General features: G+C 35.3%; 1 protein-coding gene across 1 annotated transcript in view; it reads left to right on the top strand.

Annotated features, from left to right (window-relative positions):
• Positions 1-18832, top strand: part of IQCM (IQ motif containing M) — a gene marked incomplete at both ends in the record, with an annotated part of 364405 nt that overhangs the window by 112857 nt on the left and 232716 nt on the right. The window contains one exon of the mRNA XM_081217168.1: positions 11034-11092. Within this exon, the coding sequence (XP_081073294.1) occupies positions 11034-11092 (59 nt within the window). The remainder of the gene's footprint in view (positions 1-11033; positions 11093-18832) is intronic.

The raw sequence follows: 18832 nt of genomic DNA, 5'->3' as shown, positions 1-18832 counted from the left end.
CCTCCAACAGTCTCATTAGAAGATCCCTTTGAGTCTGCAGACAGGATGGGTTTCATTGGCTGTCTGGAGAGGACCAAACAAATCCATCCCAAGGGCACAAACTCAAAACTCTGAGTTGTAGGAGATCTGGTGATGAAGTCTAGGTTGCAGATGGTGAGATCTGGTGGGTAGTAATCAGGAGGCCACACACACTCCCATTCAGTTGTTGTGTTAGGAGAGTATCAGAGGATGACGATCCTCTCAGCCACACAAGGCTGCTTCAGGGTTCTGTCTGCAGTGATTGATTCCTTATCTCACTCCAGTTGTATCCTTGAACCAGACACATAGGACAACTTTTTTTTTTTTTTTTTTTTGTGGTACGCGGGCCTCTCACTGTTGTGGCCTCTCCCGTTGTGGACGGAGCACAGGCTCCGGATGCACAGGCTCAGTGGCCATGGCTCACGGGCCCAGCCGCTCCGCGGCATGTGGGATCTTCCTGGACTGGGGCATGAACCCGTGTCCCCTGCATCGGCAGGCGGACTCTCAAGCACTGCGCCACCAGGGAAGCCCTAGGATAACTTTTAAACTCAAATTATTTTAGGTCTTTGTGTTCTTCCTTCTCTGTTCTCCCTATACTGTTACCACATAATTATGACCATCCTATAAAGCCTTTAACATCTGCTTTTTACCACATGTTAAAATAATTTTTATAAATATGCTCGTAATACCTATATTTTGAAAGAAACCCAGATGAGCCAAAAATGAGAAAATCAACCATACTTATTATAGCGGCAATGCTTTATAACCTTATTTTTTTCACTCAAAAATATATTCTGAGCATCTTTTCTTATTAACATATTTTCTTTAATATTAAATAACTCATTTTTGGTTATCTTGGCAATTGACAATGCTTTAATGGAATGCAGTGCATTATATTTGTAGTTAAATGTTGGTGCATATTCTAAATTTCCTTAGGATAAATTCCTTGTAGTGGAGTTGCTGTTATGCTTCCCCCTTTTGCTTTGTTTTTTATTATATATTGTTAATTTGTCCTCCAAAGAAGTGTTGGTTTTAGATTTTCACATAGATTTCCACTGCTTCTTATTCCTCACAAACAAAAGTACACAAAGAAAAAGCAAACCAATAACCAACTAAAATTAGATAATTCTCTGCAGGTTTAGTTAGGCCCTTCCGACTCCACGGGTCAATAGCATTGTTATCATCCAGGAACTTTTTAAAAATTTAGCTTTCAGGACCCACCCTAAATGTATTGAATCAGAATCTGTACTTGAATAAGATCAGTAGTGATTTATAAGCATATAAAAGTTTGAGAAACACTGTTTTAGACAATTCCCCATAATATTTTGCCTTTTAAGTGAGCTTTTGATAAGTAGTGACAGTCTATACAATGTAATTTTTTTCCTGACAAATACCTGAAGTACATATACTCTATGCTGAATTTAGTCATGTGGTGGGATAGGAATGTGGTTTATTGTGAACGTTGACGAGTGAGATTATAACCGATCAAAGATATCAGAAACACATTTTCAAATAATGAAATAGAACTACAGTGAATGTCAAAATTGGCCTGGGAAAATATGCCAGCTATTTTGATAATAGAGCTTTCACCCAAATAAAATAATCTGGACAATTTCAATAAGCTGATATATCATCCAAGTATATCCTGAGTCTCTAGGAATTAGATCTTAGTGATTTATAAGAACATAAAGTTTGATAAACACTGTTTTATGTAATTCCCCATAAACATGCTCCAAACAAGGAGAAATAGTCAAGTTGTAGTTAGGGGGCTGGGGCAGCTTTTGACCACCCCCACCATGCATCTGATTGGCTGTTCTAAATCCCATTATGATTAAGTCCTACTGACTCCCTACAAAATCATTGGAGGTTTTCTAAAAGAAATGAGTGGAAAACAAAATTGCTGAGTGCCAATCAATTAAAAATCTAATGTAAACTCTAATGCTCCCTTTGTTCACTGTATTCTGACTCTTTTCAGAGATTAAAAATCTTCTACCTGTATTACCAGTTTCACCTTCTGGATAGAGTAGTGTATTGAGTCTGAATCCCAGTCACCTTCTACTTGTGTAATCAAGGTAAAGATATTAAACTTCTCAACTTCCTAAGGAAAAGTGAGAATTAAAGTATCTATTTTGCAGAGTCTTGGTGAAGATTGAAGAACATGAACATAAAGCAGATAGTAGGTTCTAATTATTAGTTATAACAATTTATTAGTTCTGGGATGCAGTTCCAGATCTAGCACATAGTATATAAATCTTATGATGATAACCAAACTCACTATTTACAATGGCCTTACAGTTAAATAAATCCCAAACAAATGCACGAATGAAAAGGATTGAATTCAAAAGTTTAAAATTCTATCCAGTTTATAACCGAATTGTTTAATAATAAATTAATTACCTGGGAGGGTATGTTAAATACAAAGGGGGAAACATATTCAAAATCAAATAAGCACCTTACATTCATTTGAACATCAACTTCAATATCAGTATGAACACAAGCACATTAAAATGTCCCCAAATTGTAAAGCATGAACTCATTTTTTCATTTTGTTGTTTTAATTCTAGCTGATAAGAAAAATTAATCATATGTATTTATAGATTCATACACTTAAAATTTCAGAATAAGACAACTCATTCCTGGCAGCAGCTGTTCCGTTGCTTGGCATTCTTGAATTTTGAAGTTTCCAAGAACACACACAAACCACAGGAGAGATTTGGAGCCATGTAACCTCCTAGTAAGTTTTGATATATTGAATACTTGGGAAACCCATAGATTCCCAAGATCTTTTCATTCTTTTCTTCCTCGGGGGACAGACACTCATCTTAAACTCAAGGAATTTTTCTACCACACTATTTTTAAAAGTTGTATTGTTTTATGTATCAATTATACAAAACAGTGTATCCCTTGCTTTTCTTTATAATTTAGCACATCTATACACATCTCTATTTAGTATTTTGCTTACTTTTACTTGTTTTTCACTTTATGTGTGTAGAATTATAATGTCTTCTCTCTCTCCTTGCCCAGAAATGTATTTTTTTAAAAAATAAATTTACTTATTTATTTATTTTTGGCCGAGTTGGGTCTTTGTTGCTGCACGTGGGCTTTCTCTAGTTGCGGTGAGCGGGGGCTACTCTTCGTTATGGTGCACGGGCTTCTTATTGCTGGCTTCTCGTTGCGGAGCACGGGCTCTAGGCACATGGGCTTCAGTAGCTGTAGTTCGCGGACTCTAGAGCTGCAGGCTCAGTAGTTGTGGTGCGCGGGCTTAGTTGCTCCGCGGCACGTGGGATCTTCCCAGACCAGGGCTCGAACCCGTGTGCCCTGCATTGGCAGGCAGATTCTTAACCACTGCGCCACCAGGGAGGTCCCAGCAATGTATTTTTGAGAGCCATCAGTCTTCATAAATGTTGATCTGTGGCCCCGTGGTTCATTCATTTTCATGGATGCACAACATCCCATGAATGAATACACTACAATTTGATTATCCTTTCTATTGCTGAGAGATATTTGCCTTTTTAAAAAGTTATGTCCTATTATGAACAATTCTTCTACATTCTTCTACAAGTGTTAGGTGCAAGAGTTTCTCTAGGGTACGAATTCCCAGCATCAATATGAACCTGCATCCTGTTGCATCGAGAATGGGTTATATAGATGCCAGAATATTGATCCCTTCAACCTGGGAGGAAGGTGGACAGGGCCTGGACAGTAGGAACTCCATAACTGATTATTAACTGCCTGAATAATTGATTGCCTCTAGCCACAAGCAGCCTAGAGTAGACTGGCTGTGCTGGCCAGTGGGCGTATGTTCAGTGTTACCAGGCAATATAGAGAACAGTTTTCCACTCCTAGAAACAGTTTATGAGAGTCTGCTTTGCTTCATATGCTTGATAACACTTAATAATATGTCAAAATTTTAACCTTTTCCAATTTGGAAGATATGAAGTATTTCTTTGAGATTTTAATTTGCATTTCCCTAATGACAAATGAGGCTGAGAATTTTTTTTCACATATTTCTAGGCCACCATTATTTCTTTTTTGTGAACATCATGCAGTTGTATTTTCAAAAATGTATTTAGATGCATTTATATCCCTTCTGTTCTGTGCTCTCTATTTGTTCTTTCTATTTTGTCCTTTTTTTCTCTTTTGCTCCTTTGTCTTTTTTGGAAATTGATTGACATACTTTCCCCTCTTGTTCCATTTTTCCTAGTACTAGTTTTCCTTGTACTAGTTTTATACTAGTACATTGTACAAACTAGCATTTTACTAGTTTTCCTTGTACTCGTTTGACCTTTATGTTCTTTTTTACTTTTTATAAGTGGTTAACCTATGGATTTTAATACATACTTTTAACTTAAAGTATACTTATCCTTTTCCCACCTCATACAGAAATCTTAGATTGCCTTAACTACCAGAGTTTAATTCTCTTATTATTTTCACTATTTTTAACTTCACAAATTAGAAACCATTATTTTGTTTTTTACCTCCTTGTCTGTTTAGGTTTACCTACATGCTTACCAATTTTTTTTTTACCTGACCTTATATCTAGCATCACAGGCTATAGGATGATTTTCCTTCTTGAATTACAGCCTTTAGAAGTACCTTTAGTAAGGGTCAGATGGCAGAAAACTTCTGTTTATATTTATTTTTTCCTCCTCACTAATACATTCTCAGAATCTTGAAGTTATCTTTCCCCTGTTTTCTGATTGCCACTGTTGCTGTTGAAAAATCAGATGTTTGTCCAGTTGTCTTCCTTTGTGAGTAATCTCTCTTCTCTACTTCTAAGGACTTCTTTTCATTGTTCTGCTGTTTTATTATGAGATGTGTAAGTGTGGTTTTCTTTCTATTTATTCTGCTTCATTTCTGTTTGGCTTCCTAACTATGAAAGTCAGTGTCTTTCAGCATTCTGGAAAAAAATCTCTGTTACTATCTCTTTAAATGATTTTTTTCTTCCATTTTTTTCTTTATAAGCTCTGATTAAAACTTTTTATAAAACTCTCCTTACACATATGTTGTCTTCCATTTAATTGTCACTCTTTGTCTTTTTTTCCACTTTTTCATATTTGCCATCTCTTTGTCTCTTATTGCTATATCCTGGGTCTTATTTTCCCTCCTGATTCCTCTTTTATGTGTTTTCTTTTTGTGTGTCCATTCTTTTTTTTTTTTTTTTTTTTTTTTTGCTACTCATTGAGTTTCCAATTATTCCAATTATTATATTTTTCATTTTTAGAATGTCTAGTTGTTAGTTTTCAAATCAGCTTGGTCAGCTTTGAAAACTTTTGGTTACTTTAATATATTTCTGTAAACATATAGAAATGGAAACTCACTCTTATTTTATATTCTGTATACCTTAGTTTCAGTACTGGAGTCTTTGAGTTTCTGAATGTGTAGTTTGTTGTTTCTTCTGATGCTTTGTTTGCTTATTTTCTTATGTTTGATGATTTTCTGACTGTGAGCTCATTTCTCATGGTATTTTATTGTGAGAATTCTTTGAAACCTGAATTTAAACTGCATTCTTCTAAAAATGATTGATATTAGCTTTTACTGGGTACTCTTTTAGTGCACTACCAACCTGGGACCACTTTATTCTTAAATTTTTGCTTTTCTTTGGCAGGGGTTGTTTAGGGAACTGCCTATAGTGTGAAGTCAGGCCCCAAATCCATATGAATGAAATCTTATCCTGAAAAGTTTCTAGGAGTGACTTCTTCTCCTCTCCACACAGAGGCAAGGCCATGACAGACAAGTGGTCTCATGGTATCTCTTTCTCTTTCTGTTTCTACTTCTTTCTTTCTCTCCCCAGGGGAATTTTAAAATCCTGGTTTATGTTCTAAGGACATTGCACTTCCAGTACCTAGGTTTTATGAGAGGTGTTCTCAGCTCTGATATTCCTTCATGCTCTGGGTTCCAGTGTTTGTCTCCCAACTGCAGGGCACGGGGCTCATTAAAACCCAGGCTCTAGGTTGTCTAAAATTTCCATGCCACCCCCGAGGCTAAGACAGGCTCCAGAACTCATACAACAGTAAATTCAACATTCTCGTTGTTTTCTACCAGAAAAGAATTCTATTACTTTCCTTTCATTTCAGCTATGCATTTAAAATATATTTGATTTTTCATTTTAGAATATGTGTTAGTATTATGCTGTGATTTGTTGCTATGAACATGCTACTGGAAGCAACAGCCCTGTTATATCTTTTACAAATAGGTTCCAATCCTCAGAGGGACTTATACTGGGATGTAAACTTCTCTATCCAGCTCCCTCTTTCTCATCAGTCTTCGTATTGCCTCCTATGTGATCCTTAAATTGCTAAATATCAAAGAGTTTTGATTTCCCTTGGAGGTTAAAGAAATTTTATCTAGTGACTGGTAAAGGAAAAACCTATGTTTTGTTGGGCCACCTCCCTCATTCTTTCCTAATTTGAAAGTTGAATGGCTTTTTGAGGCCATGGCTATTACAGAGTGACCAGCATTACCTATGGTATTCCCTCCTCTTCTCTTAAGAAATGTAAAAGAAATACCACACTCGAGAACACCTTCACAATGGGGCTTCTGTGGCTCCGCAAGAAGATTTTGAGAAACTATGGGTTTCCTGGTCCTATCACAACTTCCTGGGTGTGGCTCTATGGCTGGAAAACCCTTCTGTGGTTTGTATGTGTTCTTAGAAGCTCTAAAATACAACAATGTAAAGATAATGACTTGTGAAAAATTCCAAAATGATGTGTTTGGTGCCTTCTGGTTCTGCATGTGTGCAAGTTACTGACAGTTTTCTTTTTAAAACATTTCTTATACAAGAAGCAGTAGCAGTACAAGGAATGCAACTCACTGCTATTTCACAGAATGTGCTGGTGACATGACTCACTTCTCCTGGGGAAACACAAGTTTCAAGCCTGGCAGAAAAAGCTTTTCAGTTTATTTCACATGTTTTAATGTGTAATTTTTTATTTTATATGTATATGCTATCAGTGATTTTCTCTTCACAGTTATCTATTTTTAAAGAAACCTTTCATTTACCTTGAATGGTGTTTTTATATATGCTTCTGGTAGGGTCACAAAGCTGTTTAAAACTATGAAAATTTCTTGCTACTTAGAAAATCCCCTTTAACCACATTTTAGGGTAAGTATTGGAGGTGTAATGTGCCAATTATAGATTACCTTGTTATTGCAAACATATTGCAGAATTTCACACTAATAGTAGTAATATAGAAGTACGGCTAGCACTATGATGTGAAATGAAAGGCTTTCTTCCATATTTCATCTCTGGTTAATCAATGCAAGAATTTAATCATCAAACTAGGAGAGAAATTAGCAGCATTGTCAAAAGGAAAAAATAAATTCCAGATGAGATTTGGAAACAAGGGGGAATTGGTGGATTAGGTAGCTGCTTCTAAAAAGAAGCTTGAGATGTAATATTATGTGAATTATCAGAAGTTGGTGCCAGTTAAGTTGTGGGATTTGAGAAAATATGTGGGAGAAAGGAGTCTGAAAAAGGTTTAAAATAAATTCACACAGGTTGTTAAAAAAATTGGAAAATTTTGACATGAGTATTTAATAAGTGACTTACATCATTATCCAAGTATTTAGAATGTGTCGCTTCCAATGCATTGTCATGGAAAGAGTAGGATCTTGAAGAAGTCTAGAGAAGCAGCTGGCAGCTGTGGAAAGAAGAAACATTTTGAGAGAGAATGGAATTGAAACATCAAGGCAGAATGGACTTGAGATTTTAATATATAAGTATGGAGAAAACTAAGACTTAGAAAAAAAACCCCAGGACCCCTTAAAGAAAAGGACTGCTATTGACTTCACAGAAAGGTGACCAAACTCCCCCCCCCCCCACCGGTTTCTAATTATGGTAGGTAGGAAGAAAAAGACACAACAGAGGTAACTGGAAAAATATCATAGAACATTTTATTAAGAAAAATCCTCAAGAATGTTTGTCTGAGACTGTTTTGCTTAGTGGCCTTGATATTTGACACCTTTCATGATGCAGAATATGCCCATCTCAGTTAGTCTGGCCAAGAAGGAAGCAGTTACAAAAATTTAGTTGGCAAGTGTAAATAGTGGTATCACATAAGGACAGTGTGTTCCAACCAAGCACTTTGCTGTGTGCAAAAGTATGGACTACATAGGTTAAAAAATAATTTTTGTAACCATGAGTATTTTTTCTAGCCATGAATATATGTCATGGAACATCTTGAGAGCAATATTTAAAATATAGGTGCTTCTTCATGTTTTATTATCACCTACATGTTGCACATAAGTTTTAAAAAGTACAGTATTATTATTATTATTATTTTCTATGGTATGTGGACCTCTCACTGTTGTGGCCTTTCCCGTTGCGGAGCACAGGCTCTGGACTTGCAGGCTCAGCGGCCATGGCTCATGGGCCCAGCCGCTCCGCGGCATGTGGGATCTTCCCAGGCCGGAGCACGAACCCGTGTCCCCTGCATCGGCAGGTGGACTCTCAACCACTGCGCAACCAGGGAAGCCCTACAGTATTTTTGAGGGTGAATGCTTTGAAAAAGAAAACATGATCAGGGAATTCTAAAAGTAACAGTTGAGAGATGATGCAAATTAATTCTCAAGGTTATTCTTGCATTCTAACATAACGGTAGAAGAAGTTAAACTTCAGTCTTAAAAAATGAATGGCATGAAATACAAGTTTACATATACAAGTCAGACTGCATCCGAGAGAGCACTCACTATAGGACAGAGTGAAACTTGTATTTGAAACAATCACTCTGTGTCTTAAAACTGAGTATTTTTGCAATACAAATAAAAATTTCTTCCACATTTCATCTTTACACTTACTCTTTATATATCCTGAGATTTTATAGAAGAGACTTCTTTGGCTTCAGTTGCCAAATAGTGGTTAAATACATATTAGCAACTTTATGTTTTTAAATAAACAAATTTATTTATTTATTTATTTGTTTGTTTGTTTGTCTATTTATTTTTGGCTGCGTTGGGTCTTCATTGCTGTGCATGGACTTTCTCTAGTTGTCGCGAGCGGGGCTGCTCTTGGTTGCGGTGCATGGGCTTTTCATTGCGGTGGCTTCTCGTTGCGGAGTGTGGGCTCTAGGCATGCGGGCTTCAGTAGTTGTGGCATGAGGACTCTAGAGCGCAGGCTCTGTAGTTATGGCGCATAGGCTTAGTTGCTCTGTGGCATGTGGGATCTTCCTGGACCAGGGATTGAACCCATGTCCCCTGCATTGGTAGGCAGATTCTTTTTAAAAAAATTAATTGTTATTTTATTTTTGGCTGCATTGGGTCTTCATTTCTGCGTGCGGGCCTTCTCTTGTTGCGGTGAGCAGGGGCTACTCTTTGTTGCAGTGTGTGGGCTTCTCATTGCGGTGGCTTCTCTTGTTGCAGAGCACGGGCTGTAGGCATGAGGGCTTCAGTAGTTGTGGCTCATGGGCTCTAGAGCGCAGGCTCAGTAGTTGTGGCACATGGGCTTAGTTGCTCCACGGCATGTGGGATCTTCCCAGACCGGGGCTCAAACCCATGTCCCCTGCATTGGCAGGCAGATTCTTAAGCACTGCACCACAAGGGAAGCCCTGGTGGGCACATTCTTAACCACTGTGCCACCAGGGAAGTCCCTATTGGCAACTTTAAAGCAAAAGTAAAATAAGTATTTTCGTTGTGGTATCAGGAGCACATCAATAGCCAAGGCACTTTCCGGCACCGACTTCTTATACAGTCTGAGAGGGAAGACAACACCAACAATCCAAAATCCGTTAACCTTTACTCATTGTCAAGATTACCTCAAATTCCTCTTATCTGAGGCCATTTTTTCAAAAGCTATTTTGGGCAAAATAATTGTCATAGCAGATTATAAAATGGATATGCAATGCCTCTAGGTATCAGTTTAACCTTTGGATTACACCGAATGACCAGAAAGGGAATGACCCAGTTATTTTGAGATCTTGGAGAATCATCCTCCTAAGTTGTTCTTTCAACTGTTGACTGACATTGAAGGACTGTGTAAAAGATCCATAGTAAACTCTCAAGTGTCATTGTTGAAGAGATGCTGTTGAAACTGACCATTACACTATCCCAGGCTTCTTTTGAAGGACTCATGGAAGAAATTTTTCACAGAAAATAAGTTTACTTCTCTTATAGACATTGTGAATGTTAGAACTACTGTGTTTTCTTTGTTACTTTGTGTTTTAGTTTGCCAGGCCTGCCATAATACTATAGTATAGACTGGGCGGCTGACACAACGGAAATTAATTTTCTCACAGTTCTAGGGCAAAGTTGGTTTTTCCTGAGGCTTCTCTCCTTGGCTTATAGATGGCTGCTTCTTGCTGTGTCCTCACATGGCCTTTTCTTTGTGCAGACATGCCCCTGTCATCTCTTCTTCTTCTTATAAGGTCACCAGTCCTATTGGATTAGAGCCTCACCCTTATGACCTCATTTAACCTTAATTACCTCTTGAAAGGCCTTATCTCCAAATATAGTCACATTTGGGGATTAGGGCTTCAACATATGACTTTTAGCGGAACACAGTTCAGTCTGTAACACTTTGATAGCTGGGAATTTGAAAGGCAGATCTGTGTAACACAGTAAGCAGTATCAGAAAACACTTGACATTATTTTTCTATCCGTATTTTCCCTTCAACTTGATATTCTTTTTTTTTCTTTTTTCATACATACTATATTTTTTGTAAGCTACCTTAAAACTTTTTATAAGACAGAGGGCAAATAAGTAATTAAATAAATAAATTGTTATCTGTAGTAGATTTTTATGGATATTTGCTCACTGAAATGATCAGAAGGAATTGTATTCCTGGGGGCCAAAAGATGCTGGAGGAGGTTCTGTGATCATACTCCTCTGAGTATACTTACTTATTTATATAAGTGTTTAGGTTTATAATATATACTTATATCAATGTTTAGGCTTATATATTTTGATGGATCAGTTGTTTCTTCCTTTGATAATATAATAGAACATCAATGGAATTAAGATTTTGTAGACAATGAAGTTGTTTTCCTAATTGTGTCAATTCTTCTTTCTCTTATTCTAGAAAAGTTTTATCAAAAAAGAACAACAGTCTGTCAAGCCAGAATCAAAGCCACAACCCAGGTATATCTTTTATATGATAGCAGAAAAGTTTAAATTAATATGCTTGCTTTTGGTTTTATCCTGACTTAAGTATCTGGTTTAAAGAAATGTAGGTTGTTGAAAGCTCAAGTTTTCAACGTATCTTTTTCAAAGTTCCCATTTAATTTGACTAAGGCAAAGATAAAAAATTCTTATTTTTTTGAGTGTATTAATGCTCCTTCAGTAGACCAGGCTGTAGGTTTACTTTGCAGTGGCAAGTAAAAGCATTATAAACAGTACTGTATGATGTTTCAGCAGTTTTGTTTATTAGAAACTATGTCCTGCAATTCACTATGGTACAGCATGCCTTTCAGTGACTCTATGAGGCATTCTTAAGATTGCTCCGCTTCTTTGTGTAGCAAATTTGTTGACAAACGTTTGTGAAAAAATTACTGATTTTGTGAGATAGATTGGAGAGTGAGATGGAAAGAAGGGATTATGGAAAATTAACAGTGAAGTTTCTGAAAAGGACAGGTTTCAGACCTGTGCTTTCTTTTTCACTGGTAATACATTAATTTATTAATTCACCAGATATTATTTTTGTACTGACTCAGTGCAAAGCTCTGTGTCAAGCCATATAGATGAAAATAGCAAAAGGGTAGACCTTGGAGACTGAAGTTTGTCAGAGTAACCAGTTTGGAAAACTTACCCCTAGTAAATACAGGTTTATTCAAATATATTATTCAGGCTACCTTCTCTTACTTGACATCCTTCTTAATTCCCTCTCTCAGTTACTCAAAAGGTGTGGTCCATAATCCCTCATTCACAATTCCGAAATCTGGAAAGCTCCAGAAACTGAAAGTTGATGTCACCTAAGGTGATGCCAAAACTCTTAGTGTCAAAACCTGACCTGAAGTAATAAGTGATCATGATTACTCATAGTCTCTACTTTTCCCACTTCATGTGAATATTCATACTTAGCATACATATTAACATTAATTATATTAGCCAGTTAATATTAATATGTTCAATGATGGGACACTGCCCCAGACTTTACTTAAATGTTATATAATATATGGTATACATGCTATATTAATTTCCTAGACTTTGAAACAAAATCTGAATTCCCAAATACATCTGACTCTAGGGTTCAAGTATTATGGAATTGCACTATATGGTAAATCTTGGCCAAATATGACTGTGAAATAATGCCAAACAATTGTTTAAACCTCCAATAAATAAATATCCAGTTTAAGATTAGATGTTTTCTGAGAGTTAGTCTCATAATATATTTAGTAATAGCTAACTTCATTAGTAGTAGCACTCATTCTGTGCTTAGTTTGTACGAGGTACTTTCATACAACTCCCATAACAACACATGATGTATTTTATTATCACCATTTTACTGATGGGTAAACTGAGGTTGAATATTTCACTTAGGGTCAATCAGCTAGTTTGTGATAGAGCTGGATTCAAACGTAGGTCCTTTACTTGCAGTCATTGCTACATACTATAAGTTAATTATGCCAGAATGATCCCTGGCTAAAATTTCAAGTTCTGTGAGAGCAGGGGTAGTTGATTCTGTTAACATTTCTATCTATAGCTCATGGCACAATCCCAACAATGTAGTAGACACTCAGAAAATATAACTGAACCAATGAACAATTTCCAGAGGAAAAGGAAAAACAGATTGTGTCTTGTCCTGATCAGAAAATTTTCTTTCAGTCTTTCACAGTTTATTCATTTAACAAGAAACATTAAGCACCTGCTGTATTAGATGCTAAGGACGGGGTGAACAAGAGAGACTCCTTACATTTGTGGAATTTAAAGCCTAGGCAGAGTTCTCAGTTGCTGTTCACCATGGAGGGAGACAGAAATTGGAGTTTAAGTCCTTTCAGATGACAGGATTTAGTAAACACCTCAATCTCTCCATGGAAATCTTAGAAGGCCAGCACCTACGGAGTGGAGATTATACCCCAGGACTAAGGAATTCACCTTAGTACAAGGGATGAAACAAACAGATTTACCCTAACAAAAGCATAAAACTTAGCCTCAACAAGTTCAAGATGATAAACCAGTAACTTAGCTACCACCTAGAATTAAAAAACAATCAACATTCTTTCAAGGACAGTAACATAATCCACAATCCCTACAATGTACAATGTCTAGTACACAACAAATAAGATGTTAGACATGTTAAGAAACAGGAAAATCTGGGTTACATCAAAGAAAAAGATATCCCAAATGTTAGAATTAGCAGACAAGAGCTTGAAAGTAGTTATTATAAATGTTCAAGAACTTAAAGAAAAAGATGTTCCTAATAATAGAGAATCCCAGTGCATAAATGGAAAATGTAAGGACAATAATCAAATGAAAGTTCTGGAACTGAGAAATAACGTATCTGATGTGAAAATTTCATTGAATGGTTGAACACCATATTGGAGAAGGCAGTAGAGAAGATTAGTAAACTTGTAGATCTATAGACTAATCTAAACAAAACGATTGATTGAGAACAAAATGAACAAAGCCTGATGGGCCTATAAATTAATATCAAGTGGTCTTTCATATGTGAATTGGAGTCTCAGAAGAAGAGAACTAGAATAAGGCAGAAAAAGTAGTTGAAGAAATAGTAGCTGGGGGCTTCCCTGGTGGCGCAGTGGTTAAGAATCCGCCTGCCAGTGCAGGTGGCATGGGTTCGAGCCCTGGTCTGGGAAGATCCCACATGCCATGGAGCAACTAAGCCTGTGCGCCACAACTACTGAGCCTGTGCTCTAGAACCCACAAGCCACAACTACTGAGCCCACAGGCCACAACTACTGAAGCCCATGCACCTAGAGCCTGTGCTCTGCAACAAGAGAAGCCACCACAATGAGAAGCCCACGCACTGCAATGAAGAGTAGCCCCCGCTCGTCACAACTAGAGAAAGCCCACGTGCAGCAACGAAGACCCAACAAGCCAAAAATAAATTAATAAAATAAATACATTTATATAAAAAAGAAAGAATAGCTGGAGATTTCCAAATTTAATGAAAAACATCTTTATGCGTCCAAGAAGATATCACATCTAAGCAAGATAAACACGAGAAAAAACACGTAGTCATATCATAGGTAAAGAGTTGAGAATTAAAGGCAAAGAAAAACCTTTGAAATAACCAGCAGGTAAAAATACACATTGTACAAAGGGTTACAATTCTGAGAATGATGGACGTCTTCTCACTGGAAATGATGCAGACCAGAAGGCAATGAAATTATATATTTAAAGTGCTAAAAGAAAGAGATTATCAACTGATAATTCTGTATCTAGTGAAACTATCTCACAGCATTGAGGTTGAAAAAAGAAATTTTCAGCTAAATTAAAGAAATGAGAATATACTGCCAACTGATCTGTTTTTCACAAATGTTAAAGGAAGCTCTTCATGCTGAGAGAAATGACACCTGTTATATATTTGAATCTACAGGAAGACATAAAGAACATTGAACATAGAAAATATATGATGAAAATATATGAAAAAGAATATTTTTTCCAATTATTTTTAAATTGAACATTTTAGGCAAAATCATAACATTATGATGGTACTTATAAGTAGGTAGATGCAAAAATATATATGACAATGCTAGCAAAATAATGGACTTATACTTTTGCAAGTTTCTTTCATTTTATGTGTAATGGTATTAACTCTAAGTAGAGTGTGGTAGGAAAGCAAATTATAATTCCCATAGCAACCACTAATACAAAAAGATAAACCTAAAAGATAATACGAAAACTAAAATGGAATATCAAAAACTATTTGGTTATCCCAAAAGAAGACAGGAAAGGGAGAACATATAATGGGTGAATAAAAAAAAAATAGTAAAATGGTAGACTTAAACCCAACTGTACCAACATTTATATTTCATATACAGAATAAACATGCTGTTAAAAGTAAGAGCTTGTCAGGATGGATAAAAAAGCAAGAACCAACTCTATGCTGTTTATAAGAGATGAGCATAAAAAGACATTAATTGGAAGTAAAAGGTTAGAGAAAAGACACACAATGAAAAAAAGCTAGCAGAAGAGTGCTAGGGTGGCTATATATCAAAGTAGACTTCAAGGACGATTTCCAGACATAAAGAGGACACTTCATAATTGTAAAAGAATGAATTAATCAGAATTAGATAATAATCCTAAGTGTGTATGACTTAATAATAGAGCTTTAACACAAATAAAGCAGAAATTGACAGGATTAAAGAATAAAATGGACAACTGCATAATTATGACTGGAATTTTTTTACATGTCTTTTAGTAATTGATAGGAAAATTAGTAAAAAGAGTAAATGACAACATAGCAGATTTGAACAAACCGTCAACTGATTTGAACTAATTAACGTTTGTAGACTACAACCAACAAATGTAGAAGATACGTTTTTTTTTTTTAAATGCACGTGTAACATTCATTATAGGGATAAGAACAGAAAGCAATGAAATAAAAAAACAGAAACAATAAAGCAAATTAAGAAAGCCAAAAGTTGGTTCTTTGAAAAGATTAGTAGAATTTGTAAGCTCCTAACAAAACTAAGAAAAAGAGATAAAACACAAATTACCAATATTAAAAATGAAAGAAGTGGAATCACTATATATTCTATAGACATTAAAAGGAGAAAAGATTATATGAATAAGTTCAGGCCTACCACATTCAATAACTGAGATGAAATGGACAAATTCTTGAAAAAAGACAACATACCAAAACTGACACAGAACAAATGGAAAATCTGAATAACCCGTATTTATTAAAGAAATTGAATTTGTCATCAAAAACCTTTTCACAAAAAGACTTGCTTTAAGGAAAAGAATACTATATATTTTTAAGCTATTTGATGGTGTTAGCTTATCTTCTTATGTAAGTCTTTTTCCTGTAAATATCCTTTACCTGGTTAGTTTGAGTGGGAAGTCTTTTTTTTTCTCATAGGTATTACTAAAGTAAAATTTAGTCCAGCCCTTTCAATAATAAAAAGTTGTACAGTCTGAAAGGTGAGTGTTTATTGTATTTATTTTCCTGGAGCCAACTAGCTACTCTGAATGCTAAGCATTTTCCTGTACCGTCTGCCATCTGTTGCAGTATAAAGAGCTGTGGCAGTTTTGCAGGGACATCTAGCTAACTTTTGCAGGGCTGTCATAAACATTTTAGAGGATGATGGCTGAAGGGGAGTTTAGAGATCACTTGATTCAATTCTTTTAATTTCCAGGTGAGAAAGTAAAAGTTTAAAAAGATTAATTGTCTTCTTTAAGGTCACAAAAGTAAAAAGAAAAAAAAACCCAAAATTGTTACTAGAGTCCAACACTCAATTCATAGTGTTCTTACTCAGTCATGCTGCTTTTGTGCCATCTGTATCTTAAATTTTAACAGCCTTTCTGATGATTACTTAAGAGAAGTAGACTGAAACTAATGAATTAGCAAGTACAAGAGTGGCTCTAGTGATTAAAACATATTACTAGATAGAATTCTGGTGAAAGAGAGAGATAAAAGAAAGTGAAACAATGTGAAAACAGAGTGAAGTAGTGAATGATATAAAACTAAATATTTCACATGCAGACACATTTCACTGAAAATATTTAAGTGAAACACTATTAAGATTTTCTTCTTCATTTGAAATCCTATACCATTTATGTCATAGAAATTCTGTGAAACTTTAGAATCCAAATGTTGGGACCCTTTAAGCTTGTCTTAAAGAATTTTTCTTGTTAGAGAGAAATTTCCCATATATTTTCAGCTAGAGGTTTCCGTAGAATATGCATGAGACAGAGTATATTATAACCTTCCATCAGTCATCTGTCAATTTCAGTAAGGTACTGGCCAATTTCTAAAGTACTTTTGTACTTCAAGGGTGAAAATATGTCACACATATATCACCATTGCCAGGCTACAATAAATATAAGAGAGTTTGGTTTTTTCCCCCTCTTCTTAGTTACAGAAAAAAACAATGATGGAATTCATTTACCCATAACCACAAGCTTTGAGAGAACTCTCTACAGCTGGCAAATAGAACTGGCTTATGCACCCACTCAGCAGTGTTTTTTAAGGAGGCAGTCACTTGGCTGTTAAAAGGTTGGGATGGGAAGTTAAGCAAACTAAAAATGCTGTTGCTGCACTTGATTTGGAATTACTGCAAATTTGGGCACCCACTCCTGTTCTTGAGAGGGAAGGGAACCTGTTACCTTGTATGGATAAAGAGTGGTAGATAAGGCAGAGTTATAATTATTTTTGTCCTAATCTTCAGTGACCCTGAACCTAAAATGCATATTTTCACATTTCTATTTTTTTTTTGTCCATCTTCTTGTGTTTTCAACTGTAAAGATCTCAAAATTTAGAAGGAGAGAAAAAGATATAACAGTAGTGCTTAGGTCCATTTGCTATACAAATATGTATACAGATGTATATAAAACTTTTCATTAGCAGCATTATTAAACAAAGAACTATAATGCTCAAATCCAATACATTTAGGATAAATTTACCAGGTTCCAGATTCCACACAGTGGCTACCTGATTTTATTTTGGGGTTCTTAAATATATATTTGTGTTATTTTATGAGGGATATGATCTTATTGTCTTGATTTTCAATTCTGCTAAAAATACTCGTTTCATACACACCCTTGCCCAACATTTAGAGAATATAATTTTCATAAATGAGCAATATAATGCAAATTATTTGATTTCAGAATGCAAGTTTCTATTTCCTCAATATTTCAATTTGAATGGTAAATTTTGAAATTTTAAAGCTCCATAAATGTCAGAAGATTGTTAGAAATCCTTAAGGTTAAAGTATGGTTGAGAAAGCCTAAAACCTTTTTTAAGGGAAAAGAAAGGTTATGATGAGCTTTTCAAAACAAGCCAAGCAATTTCAGTTCAAATAGAATTGCCAAAGGAACGTTTTTACGAGTTTTATTGTTTTTCAAAGTAAAATACTTTATGTAAGATTTCTAAACCAGAAAGAATTAAAGCCCAATAGATGTAATTCTTAATTTGTAATTTTGAAAAAAGTAATATGTACACAAATTTTAATATATATGTTTATGTTTTTACCCTGATAAAGGTAAAAAGTAAATGATATTTTGCAATGAGGTGGGATCTTGTCTTTTCCTAGCATCATCTTTTTAAAATCTTTTCATTAACTTCTTCATGCTTAACGCATTTTCTCTTATTTTGTATGGTATCATTAATATAAAAATATCAAAAGCAGTTTATATTATTAACTAAAAGGAAATAATACATTAGCACACAGAGTTCATTCTCAATATCTAAGTGAAAATTGTGAACCAGGATTGTAATCTATTGTACTATTACCATGACATTGTACTTTTATTTCTTCATATATCTTCCTTGAGGTCCACTTGAATTTGTTTGGCACCTCTAACTATATTGCAAATAGTATCTCCTTCTTTGTTCAGAGAAACTATTGTATTTCATGAATAAAACACTTATTCTCTTTTGATGTCTTTCAGCAGTGAGCTGTTAATTCTTTGCAGATTCATCTGACTTTAGTAATAAATTTTCCTTTCGTTGAATTTCTAAAGTACATAATTGTTTTTTAAAATGACTGATTTCCAAGTACAGGATAGAAAAATTGATGGGTCTTTAACTCATAGAGGAAAAATATTCTATCATTAATTCATAATGTTAAAGTTGTAAGAAGTTGTAAAAGGTGGTCATCAGCCCCTCACCTTTTTACTATTTAATTTGTTTCAATTCTGGATGATAAAAACATTGTTTAAGTATACCATCTATGAAGTGTACCATTTTAGAACCCT

The sequence above is a fragment of the Mesoplodon bidens genome (assembly GCF_964165515.1).
Source record: "Mesoplodon bidens genome assembly, chromosome: 1".
Taxonomy (NCBI): Eukaryota; Metazoa; Chordata; class Mammalia; order Artiodactyla; family Ziphiidae; genus Mesoplodon; species Mesoplodon bidens.
Note: the sequence above shows the minus strand (reverse complement) of the source record. Positions and strands in the feature narration are given on the sequence as shown.